Below are 24,359 nucleotides of genomic sequence, written 5' to 3' on the forward strand. Positions count from 1 at the left end.
GGGTCAAATTATGCAGTCTGTTGCATTACTCAAGATATATGAGTTTGCATCAAATCCCAATACTAATACAAATATTATTCATACTGAATTTCTTTTCCGGTACAGATAATGCTGTCAGTGACTTCATCTTACATCATGGCCTGATATTAGCTGTGTTCCTGAATTACATCGTGACTGCGTTCTGCCTCATAGCTTCTCAAACCAACACCTTTGGAAGGGATGCCTCTTCACACAGCAAGCAAAAGTATTCCGAGTGTCCCAGAGAGTGTACATTCTAACCAAATGTATGTCCAGTGTACAACTTTATGGGGAAGAAGATGGGCTAGAACCTGATGGGTGAGAACTTTATGGTTTAGAAGATGGGTTAGAACTTTATGGGTTAGACCTTTATGGGTTAGAAGATGGACTAGAACTTGATGGGTTAGAACCTGATGGGTTAGAAGATGGACTAGAACTTGATGGGTTAGAACCTGATGGGTTAGAAGATGGACTTGACGGGTTAGAACTTGACGGGTTAGAACTTGACGGGTTAGAACTTGATGGGTTAGAACTTGATGGGTTACATCTTGATGGGTTAGAAGATGGACTAGAACTTGATGGACTAGAACTTGATGAACTAGAACTTGATGGGTTAGAACTTGATGGGTTACAACTTGATGGGTTACAACTTGACGGGTTACAACTTGACGGGTTACAACTTGACGGGTTACAACTTGACGGGTTACAACTTGATGGGTTACAACTTGGTGGGTTAGAAGATGGACTAGAACTTGATGGACTAGAACTTGATGGGTTACAACTTGATGAGTTAGAACTTGATGGGTTAGAACTTTATAGGTTAGATGATGGGTTAGAACTTGATGGGTTAGAATGCTAGGGGTGTCGTCCAATGGTTGCAAACAGGTTGTCACAGGATGAGCAAGTCACTCCTTCATATTCTACATATATTGAAGCATTTGCTCCCAGTATGCTATGGTTGATATCTCTGCTTGAACGCAGGTGACTCAATTAGGTGTAAGGAAAAGTCAAGGTTTCCATGGGGACCCGAGTCTGTACGAAGGGTTAATATTTTAAGAGTCTTATTGTTCACAGACTGATAGGGTCCGGCGGATCTTTAACCCGGTAATGTATTTACTAAGTTGTATTTACTAAGAGCGTAAAAAGGAAGAATAACAGGCGTTATCTGTCGGACCTCATGAATAAGCATTATGGACAGTGGGCGGTGTCTGGCAGGCCGTGGCTGTGTCAGTTTTAGCGTGGGAGGTGTGTCTCAGGCAGTGGGCGGTGTTTCTTATGCAGTGTAAGATGTCTCTCAGGCAGTGGGGGTGTGTGTGTCTCAGGCAGTAGAAGGTGTGTCTCAGTAAGCATGGGGCGTGTCTCCAGCAGCATGGGGCGTGTCCCCGGCAGTGGGGGCGGGTCTCAGGCGGTAGGGGGTATTCTCGCTCCGTGCCTTTTATTCTCTCGGTGGAGCTGGTGCAGAGATCCGCAGAGACTCCGTGGTCCGGGGGCAGGTGGAATAGCAGACGGGGCAAAGCCACCGGGGCAGATACAGCACAAACCGGATGAACTGATCCAGATCAGAGACTCCCATACACCTGGAGCGGACACCCCCACCCGAGACATCCCGCAGCGCTCATCGTCGGGTGCCCAGAGTGCCCTCATGGATATGTTACTGCTGCTGTTAGCCCTCCTGCCTGGTGAGTGACCCACGCCGCGTGACCGACCCCCCCGGCCAGAACCCACGCAGCCCCTTAACACCAAGCGACACTCACGTCTTTGTGTCAGTAAGAGACACTCTCACAGCACTTTATCAGAGAGGGCTCCACTCACACTCAAGGAGTGACCCACCTCTCTGCCCCAGGAGGGGCCACACTTACTGACACACTCAGGGTAACAATGTATCACATACCCCGAGAACATGCACGGGGGGGGGGGGATCTGCCACACCGACGGGGGGGGCACAGTAACCCTTTCACTGCCGGGGGGTCCCTTCTGCCACTGAAAATCCAAGGAACAGCCCGGATCCGTATACAGTGCAGTATAGGAAATCATATAGGAATTATCATGTAAATGCATCATATATATGACATCATAATTCATTAAGCATGCTGATGGGCACTGATTGGATAGGATTATATACATTGGCTGCATTGGGAAGGGTGGGGAGCTGGCATATACATTAATGTGCAGAGGGAATAAGTGATGGGGTATATATATATATATATATATGTCACAATGTATATGTTCTATAGCACTGGGGGAGTGGAAGGGTTAATCAGTCTGATCCTATGGAATATCAGTAAGCTGTGCATATAAGATAAATAACGAGATCATATACAGGAGAGGCGGCAGGGACGTATAGAACGCGGATCTATAGGGTTGTGATCGGGGCCGGGCGGTGACGTGATAGACGGGTGTTATGTTTGCTGACGTTACTGTGATGGTGGAATTCGGTCTGCGGACCGGGCAGGTTTGGAATTGTAGCTCCTATCACCTCCATCCAGCACCTATAGGATGGGACACCACCCCAACGCAGCGGCGGCAAAGACTACGCTCTGTATAGAGAATGCACCGCGGGGTCCAGGTGTCGTGAATAGAGGTGCTGGTAGAACATTTGACTTGAGTGGTAGATGAGTGGAACTGCCTCCCAGCAGAAGTGGTAATCCAGCGAGGGGATTTAAACATGCATGGGACAGGCATACGGCTCCTGAATCTAAGACGATATATATATATATATATGGTATTTATGTGTTTGAAGGTTCGCTTTAACGTTATCGCCTAGGGGCAGACTAGCCGGGGGCCGGATGGGTCTGATCTGCTTACATATGTACCAAGTCCCCTGAGCCTCACATACATTACACATACATGTTATAATCGGGACTGGAATTCAGCTAACGGGAATGTTGGCCATGTGTTTCCGGAAGTCACCGGTATCATTTGGATCTTGGTTTAGATTGTAAGCTCTTTGGACAAGTCCAAATTGTTATGTGATGCGCGACTTGTTACGTCCTGTTTACCTGTTGTACAGCGCTACGGAATATGATGGCGCTATATAAACGGATAATTCATAGCTGTATCTATATTTCTGTTATTCTGCCGTTTGATTGGCTGCCGGGTTTTCTGTCTGCACCTGTAAGCGATGACATCATACATTGTATCAATTTCAATAAACAATCCAATGTTTGTTTATAAATAGATTTTGATGTCACAATGCAGCGTCGTTAACTTCCAGCTTGTAAGTGGCCTGGGCTGAAGGAGTAGTGGATACCGTACCCACCATCAATATACATGAAGCTGTGTATAAATGAGGATCTGGGATTAAAAAGTGGTCTTATCACCATAGCAACCAGTGGAAAGATCCACTCACCAGGAATATTCCGTCGGTTGTTATAGCAACAAGACCACTTTTCAAACTTTGTACCGGAATCGCTTTTTTTTTCTATGTAACCCCAACTCTGTTTTTTATCTTAAATGATGGCAAATTCCCAAGTAGGGGCATTTATTCCTCCCCGCCCCACCCTAGAGAAAAGAAAGCAGCTTTTGTAACACAGCAAGAGTGCCCCGAGGCACAAGAAAACGGAGACAATGCATTGTGTGATGCGTACAGTTTGACATCACCTAAAGCAATGACTCATACCACCTCTGCTGAAAGGTCATACCATGGAACCACCACTCTGTGTTGCAGCACAGGCCTCCACATTGCCCCCCTAGTCGCGAATTGCCTCCTTGGGCGAGGCGGGTGGCTGGCTATGCCCCCAAGCACCACCCACTTTCCAGGTCAGCTCCGCCCTTTCTCGCCTCTTCTGGACACCTGAAAAGTACGGACCCTCACAAGGGCCAAAACTCTTTGTAGGAGGATGAGTTTGAGCCGGGGCTGAGCCACACGTCCAATTGTGGGCCCTGCAGTGACGGGAGAATGCCTAGGGGCCCCTAGGTCTCATGTCTAAATTCTGATTCCGCCCAATTCACAAACAGCCCCCCGTAGAGACCTACAGGCGTCGGGAGTGTTGGGCGCTTTAACTTTCCTCTGCGCTGTTCCTAGCTCCTGAGAGCTGATGTAAGTCGGGTTCGGTAGTAGATTGTAAGCTCCTAAGAGCAGGGGACCCCCTGTAACTACAAACTGTTACGTAATACCTTGCCATGCCCCGTTTACCCATTGTACAGCGCTACTGAATATGATGGCGCTATATAAATCAATTAATAATAATAATAAGGTATTAATGTATCGCCATCATATTCCGTGGCGCTGTTCCTGTACACTGAATGAACTTTTTTTTCATGCCGGTTGCTGTCCTAGCCGAGTAATCTAATCGAAGTCCTCGTGCCCTTCGCGCTGGCTGCGGTACATGATGGGGGGGTATAGATTGAGGGTCCTCCCCGCACAGGTTGGGACCTGCGATGTGTACTTTGTTATTTCACAGCAAATTCCCACATTCCAGACATGGCATAACACTACCCTTCCCCAGCACAAAAACACACACAACACCCCCCCTCCGACAACAAAGAGACGCACACAATCCCCCCTCCCCCCCGTCCGCAGACACACAAGCCGCCAGGTATGAACCTGTTGGATACACAGTAACCCGCATGGCCGACGCGGGCATCTATTGAGTGTCAACCATCTATGTGATGGGGGGGGTGGAGAGTGAGGGGTTAAAATGGATCTGAGATCTTGCCAATGGTAGCTTTGCTGCTCTGTGATTCTTGCCCCGGGGCATTACTGCGCAGGTGAGGGCTGTGTAGATAACAATTCCCTTTCTGCGTTGGGGGGCGTCCAACTTTTTACGCATTCCCTTAAGGTGGGCGAGGTGAGGGGTGTCTGTTACCCGGCTGATTTGTCGCCCGCTATCGCAGCAATCGCCCTGTTTTATTTACGTACGCTGTTTTCGGCTACAGGAATTATTCTAAATTATTATTATTATTATTTTGAATTCTTACAAAATAAACACTTTGTTTTTTGTTTTTTTTACGACACCCATCGTGCTCTCTCCTCATTCTCAGCAGCTTTTGGAATGAAGATGTTGATATTAAATAATCATAGAAACAATATAAAACTATAACGGCTAATGAAATATTCCAAACTTATAAAGAAAAAAAAGAATAAAAGTTCTCTGTGATTGATTTTATGGAAATATATATATATTTATGTTTGTTTATTGTTTTTATTTTTTATTTTATATATATATAGATATATTTATGTTTGTTTATTGTTTTTATTTTTTATTTTATATATATATATATATATAGATATATTTATGTTTGTTTATTGTTTTTATTTTTTATTTTATATATATATATATTTATGTTTGTTTATTGTTTTTATTTTATATATACTCTTAAAATATACCACTAAATTGTCAACCAAATGCACAGTGTATATTTATAGATTTCTTATAAATGCTTTATCTATCTATCTATCTATCTATCTATCTATCTTTATATATATATATATATTTATGTTTATTCTTTTTATTTATTTACTTTATATATTTGTTCTTTTATTTTTTTAATTATATATATATAAAGTATTTATAAAAAATCTGTAAAAGATTCTCTGTGCATTTGGTTGATAATTTAGTACTTTCATAAACTTTAGATATGTGGCTTTTTAGGAGAGATTCTTTATTATGAAGGACTGGACTGATTGCAGCTCTATATTGTGGATTTTTTCATTCATTCGCTTGCTAGGCGGCCGTTCTTCTGTGCGGCACTCACTAGACTTACCTGCTGAGATAACTCGAATGCATTAACAAAATTGCTTGATTTATGGACTCCTTGTCCAAATGCTTCGGTATAAATTGGAATTTGAAGACCAGAAATATATTTCAGCCTTTTTTTATGGGGTTTTTTTTGCGTCTCTGACACTCACCTGACCCTTAATAGGCATTTATTAACGCTTTTCTGCACAGTAATCTTGGGGCCTGATTGGAATCTTTCTTATACACGTTCCCTCCCCCCTCACTTAGCATCTCTATGCTCACTCCTCGCTCTCTCTTCTCCTTGTCCACTGAGGCATCCATACCAACCTCAGCTAATAAGGAGATTTTTTTTGGAACTGTGTATCTAGAGGATTAGTGAGATTGTATTTGCCAGGCAAGAGTAAAAAAACAAACAAAAAAAAATAAAAATAAAAAATTAAATAAAAAAATAAGAAAAATATTTAAAAAAATCCAGTTGGATGGGTACGATAAGAATAATAACTAAAGTGGATTTAATAATATTATTTATTTAATTATACTTCACAATCCGCATTTATAGTTTTTTTAGTTGTGTTTTTAATATATATATATTTTTTAATTGTATTATTACTACCTTCCTTAGAATAAAAAAAGGGATCTGCAAAATGTGGATTCTAGAATTTTTTTTTAATTAAATTTTTCACTTTATTCATTAGATATGTAGTTTTCACAGTAATGAGAGTCCCCGGCGTGACCCGGTTAATATGCCGACTCGGCAATTGTTGACATCTAAACATTGTTGCATAAAAATATTTTTTGGGTGTTTGAATGACTTGTTGTCTGAGCTGAATGGCATATGGAGACCTTATTTGATGTTTATATATATATATTATATATTTATTATTATATTATATATATATATAAAAAAAAAATATATATATATATAATATATAATAAGAAAAAATATATAATAAAAATCTTAAAAAAGTAAAAAAAAAAAAAAGGTAAAATATTGCTGAAAACATTAAGATTAAAAATGTATGGAGTAAATATTCATGCAGTAGTAAATGGCGGTGTAACAGGTCTGATGAATGCATTGGGGGGTGTTGTGTATACCCCGGGGGCTCATTTTGTCACCAGATTCACTAAAAAGGCATAGCTGTTTTTTTGTTGCTTTGTTGACGCGGTGAGACAAAGGATTTTCAGTACCTGGGGCTAGGCTTCAATGATTTTTGATACGCCACAAGCAAATAAACAAAAAAAACCCATGTAATTTGCAAAATAGCAAAAGTGGAGCAATTAGCAGGATCATCCTATTGGTTACCATAGCGACTGCATTATTTTTTTTTCACCGCTTAGCTTTTGCTTCCGGACAATTTTTATACTTTGGTTCACATGTTACACACAGATCATCTTCTAGCAAAGAGTCACATTAACCTGATGTGACATTGTGGTCTGGCTAAGCAAGCATTACGAGCAAAATAATTACTAATTAATTATATCTACACGTGCTTTCTGAAAAACAGCCGTTTGTGCAATGATGCCAATTATAATGAATAATGGAGGCTAGCAAAACGTTCATAACTTGGTGCCCCAGGTTAGATGTGATTTATGAAACTTCTTTTCCTTCAACCGCTGACATTAATACGGGAATATATATTATATATACGCTGGAGCTCAAAGGACAGTCCCAGGAGACGGGGGATATTGGTATTTATAAATATAATGTGAAGAAGATCCATTTCTCTTGTTTTCATTCACTCGCACAAAAACAAATGTCTGCGTTCACAGTGAGTTACGTAAAGAAGTAAAAAAAGAGATGTCACTGTCCCTCAAAGGGTTAAATCTGATGCTAAACTTTCTGTATTACGATTCCGTATTTTTGTCTGTTTTATGATGCTTTCCCTTCTCCTCCTTTTTTTTCTCTATCGCCTTGTTCCTCCCGTCTCCTATTTTTTTCCATATCCTTTTCTCTTGTCTCTCTCTTATTCACACACATTCTCTTCCCCTCAGTAGCTCTTTCAATGTTTCAAGCCATCTATCTTTTTTTTCTTTCTTTCTTGACTCTCTCTTCGCCTCCCCCCCCTCCTTTCCATTCCTTTTTGAAGTGTTTAGAATTCAACAATAGACCATGTGACCGCCAGCGAGACGCTCTTATTGTGAAGGGACTCTCAGGATCCTGACAAGAGCCTGCACCCTCCACCCTTCCACCCCCACCTCCCTGAGATTTCCTCATTCTCAATTCTGTGCCCTCTCGCTATGTAACTCCCTTCCATACCCTCTTCTGCAAAATGTTGTTTCCTCCCCCCTCCATTATTGTGAAACCCAACCTCTCATTCCCTTCTCTCTCTCTCTTTGTCCTCCATTGAGCTTTTTACTCCATACCCCCTTAAAGTGCTTCCCCCGACCTGACGTCAATTCCCACAAATTGTCCTTCTGTCTTTCTATGAACCTTCCATGATGGTCCTCCACTCCATTCATGGCCACCTCTCCCATACCAACTTTGTCCTCCTCCTATAAGAAAACCACGAAGTTCTCCATTCTTCGTGTTCTCTACTTGTCTTCTTACGTCGCATAGACCCCATGTTCTAGTGCTGTAGTCTACATGCTCTCGTAATGTTCCTCCAGATTCCAAGACCCTCTCCTGTTCCCCTGTAGATGATTCTCGCAGCTGTGTTCACCCTGCACCTGTTAATCTTTAATCCTTAGCAGTCTCTGCCCCGCCACCAGTCGACGAGAGGCCTCACACACGCTCTCTTCCGTAAAGCTCTCGCTGACAGTGTTCCAAGGTCCTCTCCTGCTTCCAAGTTCCGTGCACCCTTTGCTGCACTGGCGGGCACCTCCAGGCTCTTCTTCCTATACACATAGAGAGAGCCACACCGGACACCGACCGTGTCTCTTCCTTCCAACCTACATGAGGAGGACACACAAAAGCAGGCAGTGATTAAATACTTCAAAGCCCTAAACAAAGTCCCCGGGGGCAGTTAATAGCCGCGTCTCTCGCTAATAACGGCGGTTTGATATTCTCTATATTGCCTGATGGATAATAATTGGCTGTTGCCACCTTCATGCATTGTTCGGATACGTCTGCGCTGTTATTACGTAAACAGGAAAAAAGATAACATTCACCAGAAGCTGACAACGGTTTTTATTAAGAACGGTCATGGCGTGCTTCGTCGGTTATTAGGGCCGTGATCCTGTGTGTTTTGTATGTTCTCGCGGCGGTAGGAGGGTTAAACTTACCTGATACCGCTGAGTCGGCAGCATTAATCAAATTAAGTCAATAGCCAGCCTCGCTCTTTGAGGCTGGATCTGGACAGCATTTCCCTCGTAGGAAAAAACGAACAGATATCATTTTAGGAAAATAATAATCAGCATTTGGGCTAATAAATCCCCATTCCCTTTAGATTGTAAGCTCTTGTGAGCAGGACTCTCTATACCTAATGTGTGGGATCGTCTTTCGGTTCTAGTTTTGTCCGACCCTTTCAATGTATGGACTGTAAGAAGCTCTGCGGAAATTGGCGCTATAAATAATAATAATTCTAATAATAATATTATTTATAATTGATGGTTTGCCCAGTCGGTTGGGGTAAGCTTGGTTCCTGTCGGTTTATCCCCTTTAGGCAGCCGGGATAAGATACTCGTCCTTATCTCCTTATTGTGGAACGCTGTGACCTCTTTTGAAAGCCAAATTCTTTGTTCGGATAACATTGTCCTATAACCCCACAGAAGGCCGGAGCAAGGCTTCCAGCCGGTGGTCTCTCTGCCCACGAGAGCCTCAGAAACAATAAAGAACGGTCAGCCATGTTTGTGTTTGGGGGGGGGGGGCGTGCCTAATTCGAGACTGACGGGGAACGGGTTTAAGGTCTGAGTCTCTACGTCGGGGCAGACCAGACGCGCCGAACGGGTCCTATCTGCTTCTGTTACTATGGTTGTTGTATAGTCAAAAGGTGGTTACCGTGGCATTGACCCACTTTTGATTACACTCACCGCTTAGTGGATTTTATGTTAATTTAACCACTTACTCAGGTCTGGACTGGCTGTCTGGCACGACGGGCAAATGCCTGGTGGGCTACTGGCCATCGACTCCCCATACTCAACTTATTTGGCGCTACCTGAGCATATCCACCCGTCGGCTGCGACCATGTCATCAGGTGGCCAGTCCGACCCCACATAGGATGATGCACTGAAAGGGTTATTTTTGTGTGGGGTTCTGGGATGCGTTATTGTTGCATCTGTAATTGTATTTTAATAGCTGATGTGTATTTTGATAGACAGCTTTGGATGTTCTTGTTAGACCCCCCGCGATGCTTGCAGAGCCAGCGCCGGATGCCACGTGTTCGGCTGAACGCATCTCCTGCATGGCAAATAGATGGGGGACAGGGGCAAACGCTTATGGGGGGGGGGGATTCTGCACCATCTCCCCATGTATTTGCAAGGAGACATCATAAACATGAAAAGTGACCTCACAGCTATAATGTGCATTATAATGTAAGGTTTTTATAATAAGGAATTCCATGTATTTCTCATATATTTATCAGCGGTTTATATATTATATATATTATATATATATATATTTATATATGATATATGTATAAAGTATATATATATATATATATATATATATATATATAGACCACTTTATTTTTATTGTTTTAAACAAAAATTTACAGCGCATGCCATTATAGTATGAAGACTCTGAGATTTCATTGAAAAAGCTCTATATATTTAGATTTGAACACATACTTTTTTTAGACTTCAGTTTCCCACAGTACCAGAAATAGTTACATATTTAGAGTGAGAAAGAGCAGAATTAGGAAAGTCTGGGAAGATCGGTGTCCTGCGATCCCCGTCAGGAACCTGACATTAATATGTACTTAGATTTACCATATTTGTATAAACGTTGATGGGCGAAAGTATTATGCTGTTGAAATGGCATGGGAGTAAGAGGTCCCAAATGAAGAAGATTATCTCCTAAATCCGTCAGGTTGTAGCCACGTTGCCCGGTAGCTGCAACAGAGTAACAATAATATAAAAAATAAGGATTTTCTGAACTTTGACTTCAATTAGTTCCTGCCGAGATCAGCTGAAGTCAACGTCTCTCTGTAGACCCGTCATTGAACCCTGCAGCGAGTAGAGAAGACAATGAGGTTCTTCCATCTCCAGAGGGTTATCTCTGAGCTTCTGCTGCTTGAAGGTTGCTTCTTGGATCCTCGGTTATGTTCGTTTCATGTTTTGTTCAGGACGTCTGGACTTTGCTTCTCTTGCACCCCCTGCTTGATGCTAATGATGCCCTCTTTGTCTTTGTCGCAGGTTGTCTCTGTGCGGTCACGGTTGTTGTACCTCCAACCGTTGAGGTTGAGATCGGGAAAAACGCACGAATTGGGTGTAAGCCGAATTTCAGCGGGTCCCCCAAGTTCACTTCAGAGTGGTTTGTGGTAAGCATTTCGATTTTTATTTCTTATTTAATACATTTGGTCTACAATTCATGAGCATTATTTTCATTGTCTTTATACGGTGTGCGGATCCTGCGGCCCTTCTATAGTATTATTCATAATGGGACATTATGTCTTGGAAGACCTCTTCCCTTGAAGAAATGCTGTGACTTCCATTGGGTTGATGTGGATGAAATTGGCTTATCCCGTTATGATAACTCTGTTGTTTGCCATTGTTGTCCATGTATCGAGTCCGCGTATCGCATGAGAATCACGGCAATGTATTAGTATTCACCAAAGTATTAATGTGAGCTACTGTAGCATAGAACCACCAAGTGATTGACTCTCAATGATTGCCATCAGAGACCGCTCGCCATGTCGAGCTGATCTCCAAACGCTTTGGATTGGTTTTTCAACATTCGTCGAACTATAAATCATGTTCTGAAACCACAACATTTGTACAAGTGATACATTCTTACAGTGTTTTAATTGTAACAATATAATAAAACGTTACACCCACAGATTCATTAAAGCATGATTTGCTCCCGAGAGACCGAATACGAAAGTGCAGACAATGTATCACTTTGTTTTTGATTTTCTCTTCATTCTCTAAAACGTGTTAATTGGGGGGGAAGGGGCCAGAACGTAACCCTGCCTTTATTTTTTTTGTAATAGCAGACCTATAAACTCATCCCAATTAAGGTGCTAATTGAGCTCGCTAACGTGTTAAGCACAAAAGAAAAATTAAATATTAATAAATTTAATTGCATTAGAAAATGCTAAAGATTTAAGAGCTGATGAACAGACCTAAAAATTCTTTAAAAATGGGTTTCATTGTATAATAAAGTAACAGCACATAGAAAAGAACGTTTATTGGGTAAAACTAAAAAGATATATGTGGACCTGTCTGTCTATCTAGACCCCAAACACCAGCAGCACTGGTGAGCTCTCCAGTGTTATAGGGACTTCTTTTAGTTTGAAGCATCTGGGTCATGCAATAAGGAACCCATGTAATGGACTGGCCAGGGCAGACACTTCCATTGGATGAATGGGTTTCTTGCGTCTAGGTGGACACGTTCCAGCATGTTATAAAGACTCTCAGGCAGGACAGGTTATACATTCACCTTCGGGTGGCATTGATTGACTTCACATGGAACTAGGGTTGCCACCTTTTGCCATGTTGTTTCTTAGGAGAGGAGGGAGAGACACTAGGAATAAAAAAAAAAGAGAAGGGGAAGCAAGAGAAAGAAAAGGAGGGAGAGAGATGAAGGAGACACAAAAACCTGGCAGAGAGTTAAAGAGCATAAAGCTATCCTAAATCTAAGACAAGACCAAGGACTAATTAAGGTCTAGGCCTCTACCTCTGGAAAAATGGACTGACTAGATGGGATCGAATGGCTCTTATCCTCTGTCCAATTTCTATGTTTCTAAATCGTGGACACCAACTACCCAATGATAAGAAAGTCTGGCTTCTCTACGATGCTTTTCTGGCACGAGGAACGTACCTCTACAAACTCCAGTCCTCCAGAGGAACCTCTCGCTTCTTTATGTTCTCCACCAAAGCATCACTCGGCTTTCTCGCCACACAGTTTTACAATAAAGTTCCCACGTGTGAGGGCACAGGACACTTTTGTATGGCATATTTTACACATTTAATTTCACAAAGAGGGATTGTATTCATTGTGGATGAGAAAGGGACATAAAAATGCGCTTTACAGCAGGATACCAGCTTATGAGAACGTAATTGTGTTAAAAGGGAAGGGAAGAGGCTGGACGGGCTGCAGTTCCTGTATTGGTAGCAATTTTGTGCACAGCCAGAGCAATTTTAGCACTTGGCTTGAATTATTAAAGCAAGAAGCCCCGGGGGGAAGTGGTTTCTCTATCCAAAGCCTAATTTCACTCCGACACATTGTTTAAGACAGAAATGTAGTCGCCCCACGGCCAGCTCCACACCGCGTCTTTTAGTAACGCTGTTATTAGTGAAACAAAGTAGCTTTAAAACTGTAACATTACAAAAAGAGTTTAAGCCAGATGCAGACGATGATGATTTTAACCCCAGACGTTCTTCTATGTCCACCAGCTCCTCTGAAAGGTCCATAAACTCCATACTACAGAGTTTAATGGTGTCTTTGAAGACCCCATGCTTACGAAATCATACTTCGGCAACACTGGCCAAAATATTTAATGTCATTTTCTTGTGGTTTTTTTTTATTTTTTAATTTTTTTGAAGGCATTGCCCCATTTTAAATGGTAATTGTTTGGGAGGAACCCATCTACTGAGTAGATAAGCTTCCAAACTTATACTGGATGGAAATATTAGCGTCTAGGACAATTATCTGATTTCAATGTTGAATGATCAGTCACAAAATGTTATGTTTCCTTCACTTCCCACATTCTTGAAGTTTTAGATAACTTAACCATCAGTGCCCTGGTGCTTCTACTCATTAACATCAGACTAGAGAAAATCCGGTCCGGGGCTCCATCTCCTCTTATTTTTTTTAACGTTCTAATTATTCTCTGTGATAATTTGTTCAAGACCCTTAAGGCGTTCCTCGGTTTCTAATGTTTAATTTATAGACATTATCCGAGAGCATCAGATAGTACTAGGATTATATTAATGTAGCTGAGGCAGACGTTTGCAGTCAGTGATTAGACCTGTCTTCTCACAAATACCTTTCAATAGAAATGTCCAATACATGTTCAAATGTTACGCTTGACATATAAAACATTTTTGATCCCTTTGTTATTCCATCTAGTTTCCCCCTCCATGTGTTACTGGAGGGCATTTATTTAGGCAGCAGACGGGTGGGAGGTAAATGTGATTTTCTTCATTCTCACTCTTGGCTTCATTCCTTCAGATCGACGAGAATGATGATCTCAGCCGGATCACTTTCTACGATAATGGGCGCCAAGTGACAGATCCAGATACCGAATACAGCAGCCGGGCCGAGGTTACGAGCAACTTAAGTCTGGTCATCAGGGACGTCCATTTGAGCGACGGAAAGACATTCCTCTGTAGGGTCAAAGCAGAGGGTGAGAGGGCAGTTGAGGCAAGAGCTGAGCTAATGGTTTTCAGTGAGTATTCTTTTTCCTTTTCACATAAAATATGAGCATTCACTACAGAACTGGCAGAAGACATCTGGAATAGCGTCTTCAAGTAGGAAATAATTCTATGGTTTCAGGCTGGTTAAACTTTATGTCAAAAAAAGGTACTTTTCCATAATGTAGAGTGGAAGACAACTTCTTCCACCCTCATCATCCGAGAGGTTTATTGAGACAGTTAAACCTATGGTTTATGCCGTGATCAGGAATCCAGCAGGTGGTGGAAAGTTGTGACCTTTTCAAGGTTTATACTGTAATTTTCAAAACTTTTCAGTCTCTTTCTCTCCTTTTTTCTCTTCAGACCCCCCAGAAGTCCCTGAAGTCACCGTAATCTCAGGGATATTATCAGTCACGTCACCCGTTGCCTCAGAGGTATGTAGATTTCCCCGCTGCCTTCCGTCTTTAAATTTTTGCTCATTTTATATTTTCTCGTGCACCCCGATTTAATAATACCTTTCTGCCCCTTAGATCGCCACCTGCACCAGCCGCAATGCCTATCCGGCGCCAACCATCGAATGGTACAAAAATCATCAGCTTCTAAATACACCGACGGAGAAGAACTCAGGTAAGAGCACCGTAGAGAAAAGGACAACAGCGACACCAGGTAGATGGAGATAATAACTAGAGGTTGGTGTAGTCCCTTGTCCTGGTGTATTTACTAAAGGTGTCGAAATCCCAGGTCGATACTTCTAGTAAAAGGCGAGTTATCTCCATCTCGGAGTTGAGTGGTCACTACTTCGGTTTGCTTCAACTTTAAAATGCTGTGAGTTTCCTCCTAGTCTACCAAATGTCCAACTCAGGGGGTAGTTAAAGAGTTATGGAGCTAACATCTGCTCATTGTTTCTACGCAGAGCTCTACGTCTCATCCCGCACAACAACAGAAGCCTCCAACCTGCTTACAGTCACCAGCACCCTCTTTTTAATACCTACCAAGAAGGACGCCAGTGCCGTATTTTCCTGTAAGGTCGCGTATTCCATGCCAGGAGAAGCCGTGAACCGCATGGAGTCGCAGGAATTCAGCCTGACTCTGCACTGTGAGTAAATGCGACTGCGTCTTCGGTCTCCATATCTAACCTTTACCAGCCTCAGTCTCGTGTCCTCCACTCAGGACCTTATTCAGCTCTCTTCTTACTTTCTAACTATTGTATCATTTCCCTTCAGTTTGGGGACTTTTCCCTTCAACCCATATTGTCTCCATTCTGGTCCCGGCCTTCCTTTCCATATATTCTTCCAGGTTCTCTGCCTCTTACTCGATTCCACCGTTGTAGCAGGCAGACTAAGTGGAATGGAATGTTTCTTATCTGCCCGTAAAATCTATGTTTCATTCTTTGTGGCCAGAAGTGGTTATTGTGCGAACCGATAGTGGCGGCTCCAGAATAATACAAATCTTTTTTTAAACTGGGCTTTCTTTTTCTAGTCCTCCTAACGTTACTTTCTCGTCCTCTTCTCAATTACTCAGCGTTACAGTTACTCTTGGTTTCACTCTTGGTTTTCTATGCATTGATTTACCCATTGGCACTTGGTTTTTTTTCAGATTATACAGAGAATGTGACATTTAAGGTGATGTCTGAGGTTCCAGTTAAGGAAGGAGATGATCTGTCCTTGAAATGTGAAGCAGATGGGTCTCCCCCTCCTTCATACATTTTCTATATGCTCAAGGTACATATGGCTATTACATACCTACAAGTAACCGTGAGTAGGTTCCTTCCTTCATCACTGTCCTTACCGTATCTCTCTCTTCTTCAGGATGCCGATCGAGAAGTGGAGATTTATTCTGGTGTTGAGGGTGTGCTGACAATCCGTAATGTTTCTAGAGAGTACACCGGGTCTTATCGCTGTCACGCAATGGACTTTGACTCTCCCCCTGACGTTGAACTAACTCGAGACCTGAACGTGTCCGTGAATTGTGAGTGCTATCACACGGAGTAGACATTGAGTAGTATAGGTGTTGACTTGAGGGCGGGAGTAAAGGGTGATTATCTAGTATAATTAGAGACCATTTCCATAGTTTAGAGTCCTCTTTCAAATAAGACTCTTTCAACCTATAATTAATTATACGTTAATGATAACATTACATTTACTTTAGAAATACCCCCTTTTGTTACCATTTTCCAGTTAAGGTGCCAATTTAGTATCTCTTGTTGATTTGTTTGCCTCAATGCCTGAGGCTTTTTTCGTCCCATTCTAATTTATTTTGCCTCGTTATGACATGACCTCAGTATTGACATGCCATGTCTGTCTACACCAACACCGCATACTATTACCCATCCCCAACTCTTGTTATCGGTCTCACGTTCTCTTACCATGTCTTGTCCCCCTTCACCTACAGATCTGAACACCCTTTCCCTCATCCCATCGGGCCACGTGACGGCTACTGTGGGACAAGACGTTCCCCTCTCATGCTTTGGTGATGGCTCTGACGAACCTCATCTACGTTGGAAGAAGGTAAACAAAAAACGTGGATCCATTTCACCTTTTGGCTCTTTTTTCCGTTTGTACCCCATATCCCATAAGTCAATGCCAACCTCCTTTTCCTTGTGTCTGTCTCCCGTCCTACGCTATACATATGTTGACCTCCATTACTCATGTTACAGGGAGAAAAGGTTCTTCTGGATGGAAGCAGATTCCGCCTCCACAACATCTCATATTCCCATTCTGGAGTCTACACTTGTGAAGGTTTTGTGCCAAGTGTGCCGGGCTTGCGAACGGAGAAAAGCCTCACCCTCACCGTGGAAGGTAAGACGCTCTATTTGGGATGGCGGGTCTCCCATTTATGAAACATTTATGTTCTTTATAGCCTTTGGTAGGGTAATTTTAGGACGGTTGGGTAGGTCAGCTATTAAACAAAGGTCACGTTGAATGCCAGGTGTGTGAAATGTGTTGTTAAACTTTCTGGATTGTAACTTTGTAACAAATGTGTCTCTGTTGTTTTTTTCAGGATTGCCTCAGCTGGAACCTGGGAATGAAGTGGTTGAAGTTCCTGCTGAAGGACACACGGTGAAGCTAACCTGCTCTGCGGTGGGACATCCTCAACCAGAGATCATGTGGAATCCCCCGGAGCTGAAGGTATTAAATCTCTTTCTTTTGCATCATTCTGTGACTTATCTGCCGTGTTCTTTAGCACCTCCTATTTGTATAAGACTATTTATACATTTTGATTTATGTATCTGGGAATTTCTGAAATAGGTGACAATCATTACTTAATTTCCCACAAGACTGATACCGGCCGTCTGGGTCAATCCATCCCTTAAATCTTTGTACGGTGCAATTATTGGACATTATGGCCAATAGTTTATTTTATGAGTTCAGCCACCATAACAGAATGAATCTGATTTTTTCAGGGCTACAACTCATATCATTTAGGAAGACCTTGGAGACAATCCGTGTCTTTTGTCCTTGGTTGCCTGTTTCAATTGATTTATGGATTTCCTCACGCACTCCCTTTTAAAAATGTTAATTTTCCATGATTTTTCTAAATTTTCTGCTGAAAATATTCCTTGGACTACTTTTTTGAGGTCTATTGCTTTCCAGTACAGTCTTTCTCAAAGTTAGTTTCATGACTTTTGGTCGGTTTCCATCTTGCATTTGGTCATTGCTAATCTCAAAAACAGTGGTTTTAAAACAGGTTCCTGAGGGCCGTAGTCTTTGTTGAGTTGTAGAATGCTACCGAACAGTGTGCTAAATCACTTACTAAGGTAATCGGTTTTTATGGTGTTCGCGTTCCTGCCCCTTGAACCTCCCCTTGACCTTGTGGTGGTCCCATGCTGTCAGTATTAGACCGTTTCTTTAAGCGTCTTGTTTTTGGTCTTCATATAGTCATAAGAATGTATCGCTCTCTCTCTCTCTCTAGGACACACAATCCGTTTCTGGCATGCAAGTAAAGAGCGAGGTCACCGTAAAGGTCTCCTCCAAGCTAACTAACGGAGTGTCCTGTATTGCCAAAAATCAACTTGGATCCAGAGAGAAAAAATTCACTTTACGAATCGGTGAGCATAAGAAATGACGCACTTAGAGTCGAGTACGTGTACCTGCTCATTGTTCTCATGAATATCTTCCTTACCGGAATACTTTCTCTTTCTTCACGCAGCTAGTCTGGTTGTGCCCAGTTCTGCACCTGCTGAAAGTAAGTACCTAGTTTTGTGGAAATAGGGCTGGTAATCGCTTGGGCTGCCATGAAACACGCGTGTCCCCGTAACCCATGACTGTACGTAGTTGTAGCATCTGTTTTTCCCCATGTGCCCTCTTTAAACCTTTCTACGGTTTCATGTTGCGTATCCGGGTCCTACATGTTGGAACCTCTGCAGGGTTCTAGAGCAGGAACAGACAACACTTTGCCTTCATTCTTATATTAGAGCTGAAGATTCTTATTTAAATGCTAGTTGTGAATACACATTGTTAGGAGGGATGTCCTTTGGCTATTTCCATGGTAATCAGTATTTGTACTCGTGTTCTGCCCTTCTTCCATCCCTTTCTCGCCCTGCGAGGGCTGATAATTTTATTGTCTCTTCCACAGAGCAGAGCAGCGGCAGCAGCACCGCCATTATTGCTGTCGTCGTGTGTGTCCTCCTCCTTCTCCTGGTCGTCGCTCTCTTCTACTTCCTTCAGAAGAAAGGAAAACTGACCTGTGGATCTTCTGAGAAGAAGTCATTGTAAGCCTGGGTGCCGTAAGACATATTGGGGAAAAGGAAGGGAAGTGGACGATAAAGAGAGGAGTAAAGATGAGGGTAGAGAAGTTATATGGGGCGATATAACAGGATTAAAACGCATCTGTTTAATTACCCTTAGTCATTCACCCTATGGGCTTATTTTCTTTCTTCTTTCATGCTCTGGACTAAGATTCGGAGCACAAACTGCTTGTCTACTTTATTCCAGCTTCGATCAGTTCCCCTTTCCATCAGATCCAAAGACTCAAGGAACTTGCTGGGGTCCCTTACCAAAAGAGACCATCCATGACCTTGACCTGGACATGTCATGTGACCCAAAAATAAAGTACTGATAGGTCAATGGCTATAGAAATTGAAGAAAACACATTTTTAGGTGTTTATGTGTAGAACGTGCTAGAGGGCTCCAACGTTTTATCTAAGGGTACATTCAGGGCTTCAGCCTAATAACCCTCCCTAGAGAGGGGTCTTTGGTCCCTGCTCTCAACCTAAAACAGGTCATATCCAGGTATAGATGTTCTGGTTTTCTCCTGTCCTCCTTGACGTTAAGACTCGTGAATAGATGCCTTGTGTTTCTAAAGAGCTCTTTGGTGTCCTACCTGAGCCACGTCTAGATCCCAGCTTTCTAGGGATGTTATCTCTCGAAAAAATGTGATCTTTATTTTCCGGGACACCTGATCTTGCCCATCTGGCCCGCGAATGCTCTACATCCTCCAGGAAGCAGATGTATTACGTCCCCGTGTGATTATTTCACAACAGCTGTGGCTGTAAGTAAAACATCTCGTTACAAAGTCAAAGCTAGGTGTCCCATAAACATAGCGGCAGACATTCCCGGTTCTACTATATGGAACAAGGAAATGCCATGATAAGGTTCCCATCACTGTCGCCATATATATTTTACTATCTCATACAATAACAAAAAATCTGTATTTTAATTAAAGGTCCTGTTCCACTTTCCACATTATTTGCGCTGTCCAGTACGCTGTGTTTAGTAGATCTGTCGATTAAGTAATTCTATTTCTAGAAAAGATGGTTTAATGCTTTTTTTCCCACCTACTAAAAGTGACCCGAAGGACTGAGTCCAATTAGTTATTTTCATTCATGCTTTAAAGCGATCTTGCCATGGTCTGAGACCGTGAGTCTCCGTCGAACCCCCCCCCCCGGGAAATCAGCCCCACTGACCCTTTAATGATCATATTGAATGGTCCGAGATGAAAATGATTGCCCTGGGGGCTATTCCCTGGCAGACTATACCCTTAGTTCATATTGATTAATGTCTTTTGAGATAAAAGAAGCACTTTTAATAGAATCATTGTTACAACTTCACAGTCTTACAATTTAGGGTCCCACTTAAGCGACTAAAAGTTAATTTTTCTCATGGTTTTAGTTACTGCAAGACAAGTGGGTTATGTCCTCGGCTGTGGAGGCAGGAGAACGGAAATAAACTTTTCTGCTCCTCTGTCCCTGGGGATATAACCCCAGGAAACTCTATTAATATTATTAATATTTATTATTATTATTACTACTACAACTAATATTTATTATTATTACTATTATTATCATTATTACTATTATAATTATTACTATTAGTATTATTACTAATATATTATTATTATTATTATTATTATCATTATTACTATTATTATTATTACTAGTATATTATAATTATTACTATTAGTATTATTACTAATATATTATTATCAATATCATTATTACTATTATTATTACTAGTATATTATTATTACTATTATTATTACTAATATATTATTATTATTATCATTATTACTATTATTATTACCAGTATATTATTATTACTATTATTATTATTACTAATATATTATTATTATTGTTATTATTCAAATAGCGATAGAGCTGTGATACCGCCAGGTGAAAATAGTTGTTTTTTGCGTAAAGACAATGCTTTTGAACATTTTTATTACAACTAGACTGCTCTGCGGCTACTGTGCAACATCGGACAGGTTCAGTCGGCTGGCGCATGTAACTAATCTGCTAATTTAATATAAATTGTTGGTTATTTCTGACACCATTTGGGTTTGCAACACCATTGCGTATCATCCCGATTGTGGTCAATTTGACATACTGTATAATCAGCTTGTTCTTGGTACAGCGCTATGGAATATGATGGCGCTATATAAAACAGGACAGAGGAAGCCTTCTGCTTTAATCTCCAAAAACACAAACCATTCTAGACCTTCAGCGAAGCTCTAGTCGGTAACTGTGTTTTGGCAACTTGAAGCGTATCGCGGGCCGCTTGCCAGGCAGTGACTTACTGTGTTGTATTTCTAAACATAAAAAGGCAGAAATCTCTATAAATGCGGTCGTTTTCCACGGTTCCCCGTGTCATTTTACTCAAAACGTCTTGGGAACATTCCGCATAAAACCTGCAGTATCCTCCTCGCTCATCATCCAGCCTGTTACAGGGAAGCCATTATGGAGACAGACACTAATATTATATGGATTAAAGAGAAATTCATGAATTACATTGGTTTGGATAGCAGTTGTTTGCAGCGTTGGGTTTTTGGGGGTAAACCATCGTCGTTCATGCTCTGCTGCGTAGAATATCCACCTTTATGTTCCTGTCCGCCTTCTGTTTTGTCTTCTTGATTTAGGGTGGTTGGCGAGGTTGGGGACAGACAATGCTGCGGACAGGGCTGATAACAGCAGTGTCCTTTTTCATCATTGTGGCAGAAAAAAACAATTATCATAAAAGATGATGCAATAATAAGACACGTTATGATGTAAGACTACTACTTGCAACCCCTAAGAGGGGGAAATACTTTGTTTTAATGTTAATAAGGAGGCAAATCTTTATCTACGTCGCTTTATCCTTCGTTGTTGAGAGCTAGAGATCTAGTTGTCCCAAATGGAAACCATCAAAGAGAAAACCATAGAGACTATCAGCTGTCACCACTATAAGGCATGGTGTTTTCTGCCATAAACAGGCAAATCCAGCTACATCCAGTATGGCCGCTGGTTGTCTATGATGGAAGAGTATTTATCTGCTTAACTATGGCTACAAGATCTCTCAAGAAAGATATGGGCACATAGACTTACGAGGTCATGTGTTTTAGAAGAAGAAGATTCTCTGTTGGTTCCCGTCTCGTTAATTTACCGAAACTGACGTTAAGTCACCATTTCAATAATTTTAGAAGGCCTCTTGTTGGCTCCAGGTTGGCCTCAGTAAAGCTCCAGAATAAATCCAGAAATCGGTTGGGTCCTCCCTGTCATGGTGACTTGATGGTGGTTTTTGATTCATTCGATTAGCTATAAATACCAATTTTCCACAATAAATCCACGTTAATTAAGGGATGTTGATTGTGCCCGTACATTTCCTCAGATATGAAATATTTGGATATGACCTTTTGTTCTTACTCTTGGACTTCAATTTATTACAAGTCCTTCTAGTGTTGGCAGAACTTAAGATCATTTTTTTTCAGGACAGATTAGATCACAAATGACCAGAAACGTGATCCTATAATGTCGTATGTTGTTTTTGTGCTTGGCTAATGGCTCTGGTGTCTCAGCATTGTCGAGGTAATTGTGAAAGCTGAGGCTATGGAGAACGGTCAATAATTGTATTTTTTTTTATCAGTAAAAGTTACCGTATTCCATTCCTGGACATGATCTCATGGCTCCCAGTTTATCAAAAGTCTTTACAATACTGAATACTTAGCTAGAATTTCAAAATGATTATATTTTATTGACATATTCTTTGACAGCCGTGTAATCGTTTATTTGTTTTGGCTGCTCTTTGGCCAAAAATAAAATGCCTCAACCTTAATTTTACGAAGGGGATTATGAAGGTCAAGGGAAAAGATCTTAAACAAGCACATTCTAGGTTCTGCCGTAAAGCAATCAGCATGGTGTAGTTCATAAGCAGGGGTGTATCTCTAAGACCACATGACCATCACAATGGTGGCCACCACATCTGCAATAAATTACTGCAAAATAGACTTTTCTACACCACAGTATTTCATAAAGTATATAATAGTATATAGTATATAGTATATAATAAAGTTTTTTTTTCCCATGAGGCTTCCCTCTAAGATAGTGTCAAAGAGTTAAAGTATCTAAAGATTCTCCATTATTGAGTGCTATGTTAACTGAAGAAGTCCAGAAGGAATGCATTGGAGATTTACTCAGCTGTTGATAATAAATAATTAATCTCCAGAATAACCTGTTTTCCACTCTTTATCTCGTACGAGTCCTTCAGTGGTATGTTTTGTGCTATACGCTCATGAGCAGCCTCTAATTATTAATACTGCTACCTGAAACCCTGCCAGGTTATTAAGCCGCAGACAGCACCATCATATGACTGATGGGAAACTGCTGGGCCGCAGAAGACTCTTAACTCTAAACTTCATCCACCCGTGATTATTATTTCTTTTTTTGGCATGAAGTGAAACTGCAGCCATCGCAAATCACCAGTCACGTTAAATCACTTTACTAAGTAGGAAAGAAGCAATTTATTACCTTATTGCTGTAATTGCCATCCTTACTGCTAAATGTAAGCTGCATATATGGCTTCCTGTGGGTCAGTGGTGACATAGAGGACGGTCCTTAGGTTCTTTCTGGCATCTATTCACTAAAGAGAGAGTTTGCAGGAGAGTTGTGGTTCAGCGCGTTGACTTCAGTATACATTATGAAGGTCCAACCCCAGTGGCCTTCTGCCGTCATGAAGAGCTTGGCTGACCCTGTTTAATGCATCATTAAATCAGCGAGATTTCTTCAACGTCTCCTCACCCATTATAGAGGGTCAGCACGTCCCTTCGTATTAGAGAAGCTTGCTGGTATCGGCCCTTCATAATGAATAGTGAAGCAAGGGAGTTAAAGACTCACCTGCCGAGACTCCCTTTAGTGAATAAACCCATCCATGGTCATTGAGTGGACCATGGCCATATCTCTTACGTAGTAATGAACTAGGCTGGATTTCCTGATAAGACAGACATTGTATGCTCCCTAATACTATAAAGGTTCCATGATCGATAATATGGGAGGGGCAGAACTGTAGCTCCACCTACTTTACCCCAACACACTCCACCCATTTTTGCTCATAATAAATTGATCTGCCAATAGCTAACCCGCAAAGCCATGTTAGAATTGTCTTAGCGCATGGAGAGGTGCCATAAGTCATTGTACCTGCTCAAGCCTGGAGTCTGGCTCTAGCAGTGGGGTAAACAGTTCAAAGTTTTGACCCTTGCCCTTCTGTTTTCTCTACATTCTCTATTATAACCCTTCTTTACAAGTTTCCCTTTCTCTCGCTCCACAGGACTCCAGATCCAGCTTCAGCCGAACTCGCCGTTGAGTTGAATTCAGACAAGCGGAAAGAGCAGCAAGGACTTATGGCATCCCGCGGTGGAGGTCAATCAATAGAGGTGAGAATTTGACTCCCCCCAAGAGGCTATTTCTTTCCACTCTATATTGTTAAAACATCCTCTCGTATTTGTCCCCTTCAGTGTTAG

General features: G+C 41.7%; 1 protein-coding gene across 1 annotated transcript; it reads left to right on the forward strand.

The window, feature by feature from the left end:
- Positions 1-1,366: 1,366 nt before the first annotated feature.
- On the forward strand, positions 1,367-24,359 carry LOC149275556 (basal cell adhesion molecule-like). Its single transcript, XM_089504586.1, has 16 exons — positions 1,367-1,697; positions 10,992-11,116; positions 13,972-14,188; positions 14,517-14,587; positions 14,684-14,780; positions 15,067-15,249; positions 15,750-15,874; positions 15,962-16,121; positions 16,545-16,660; positions 16,810-16,951; positions 17,154-17,281; positions 18,066-18,201; positions 18,303-18,338; positions 18,729-18,864; positions 24,167-24,272; positions 24,354-24,359. Exons 1-16 carry the CDS (start codon positions 1,367-1,369, stop codon positions 24,357-24,359), a joined length of 2,115 nt encoding a protein of 704 aa, XP_089360712.1.

Source organism: Sceloporus occidentalis, unplaced genomic scaffold (genome assembly GCF_023333645.1).
Source record: "Sceloporus occidentalis isolate IW3139 unplaced genomic scaffold, rSceOcc1.0.p SCAF_280, whole genome shotgun sequence".
Classification (NCBI taxonomy): domain Eukaryota; kingdom Metazoa; phylum Chordata; class Lepidosauria; order Squamata; family Phrynosomatidae; genus Sceloporus; species Sceloporus occidentalis.

Excerpts from the sequence above, each read along its gene's own strand:
- LOC149275556 (XM_089504586.1), top strand. The coding sequence starts at position 1,367 with ATGGGGCGTGTCTCCAGCAGCATGGGGCGTGTCCCCGGCAGTGGGGGC. Across the intron at positions 14,781-15,066 it reads ACCGACGGAGAAGAACTCAG|AGCTCTACGTCTCATCCCGC; the intron begins GTAAGAGCACCG and ends GTTTCTACGCAG. Across the intron at positions 18,865-24,166 it reads TCTTCTGAGAAGAAGTCATT|GACTCCAGATCCAGCTTCAG; the intron begins GTAAGCCTGGGT and ends CTCGCTCCACAG.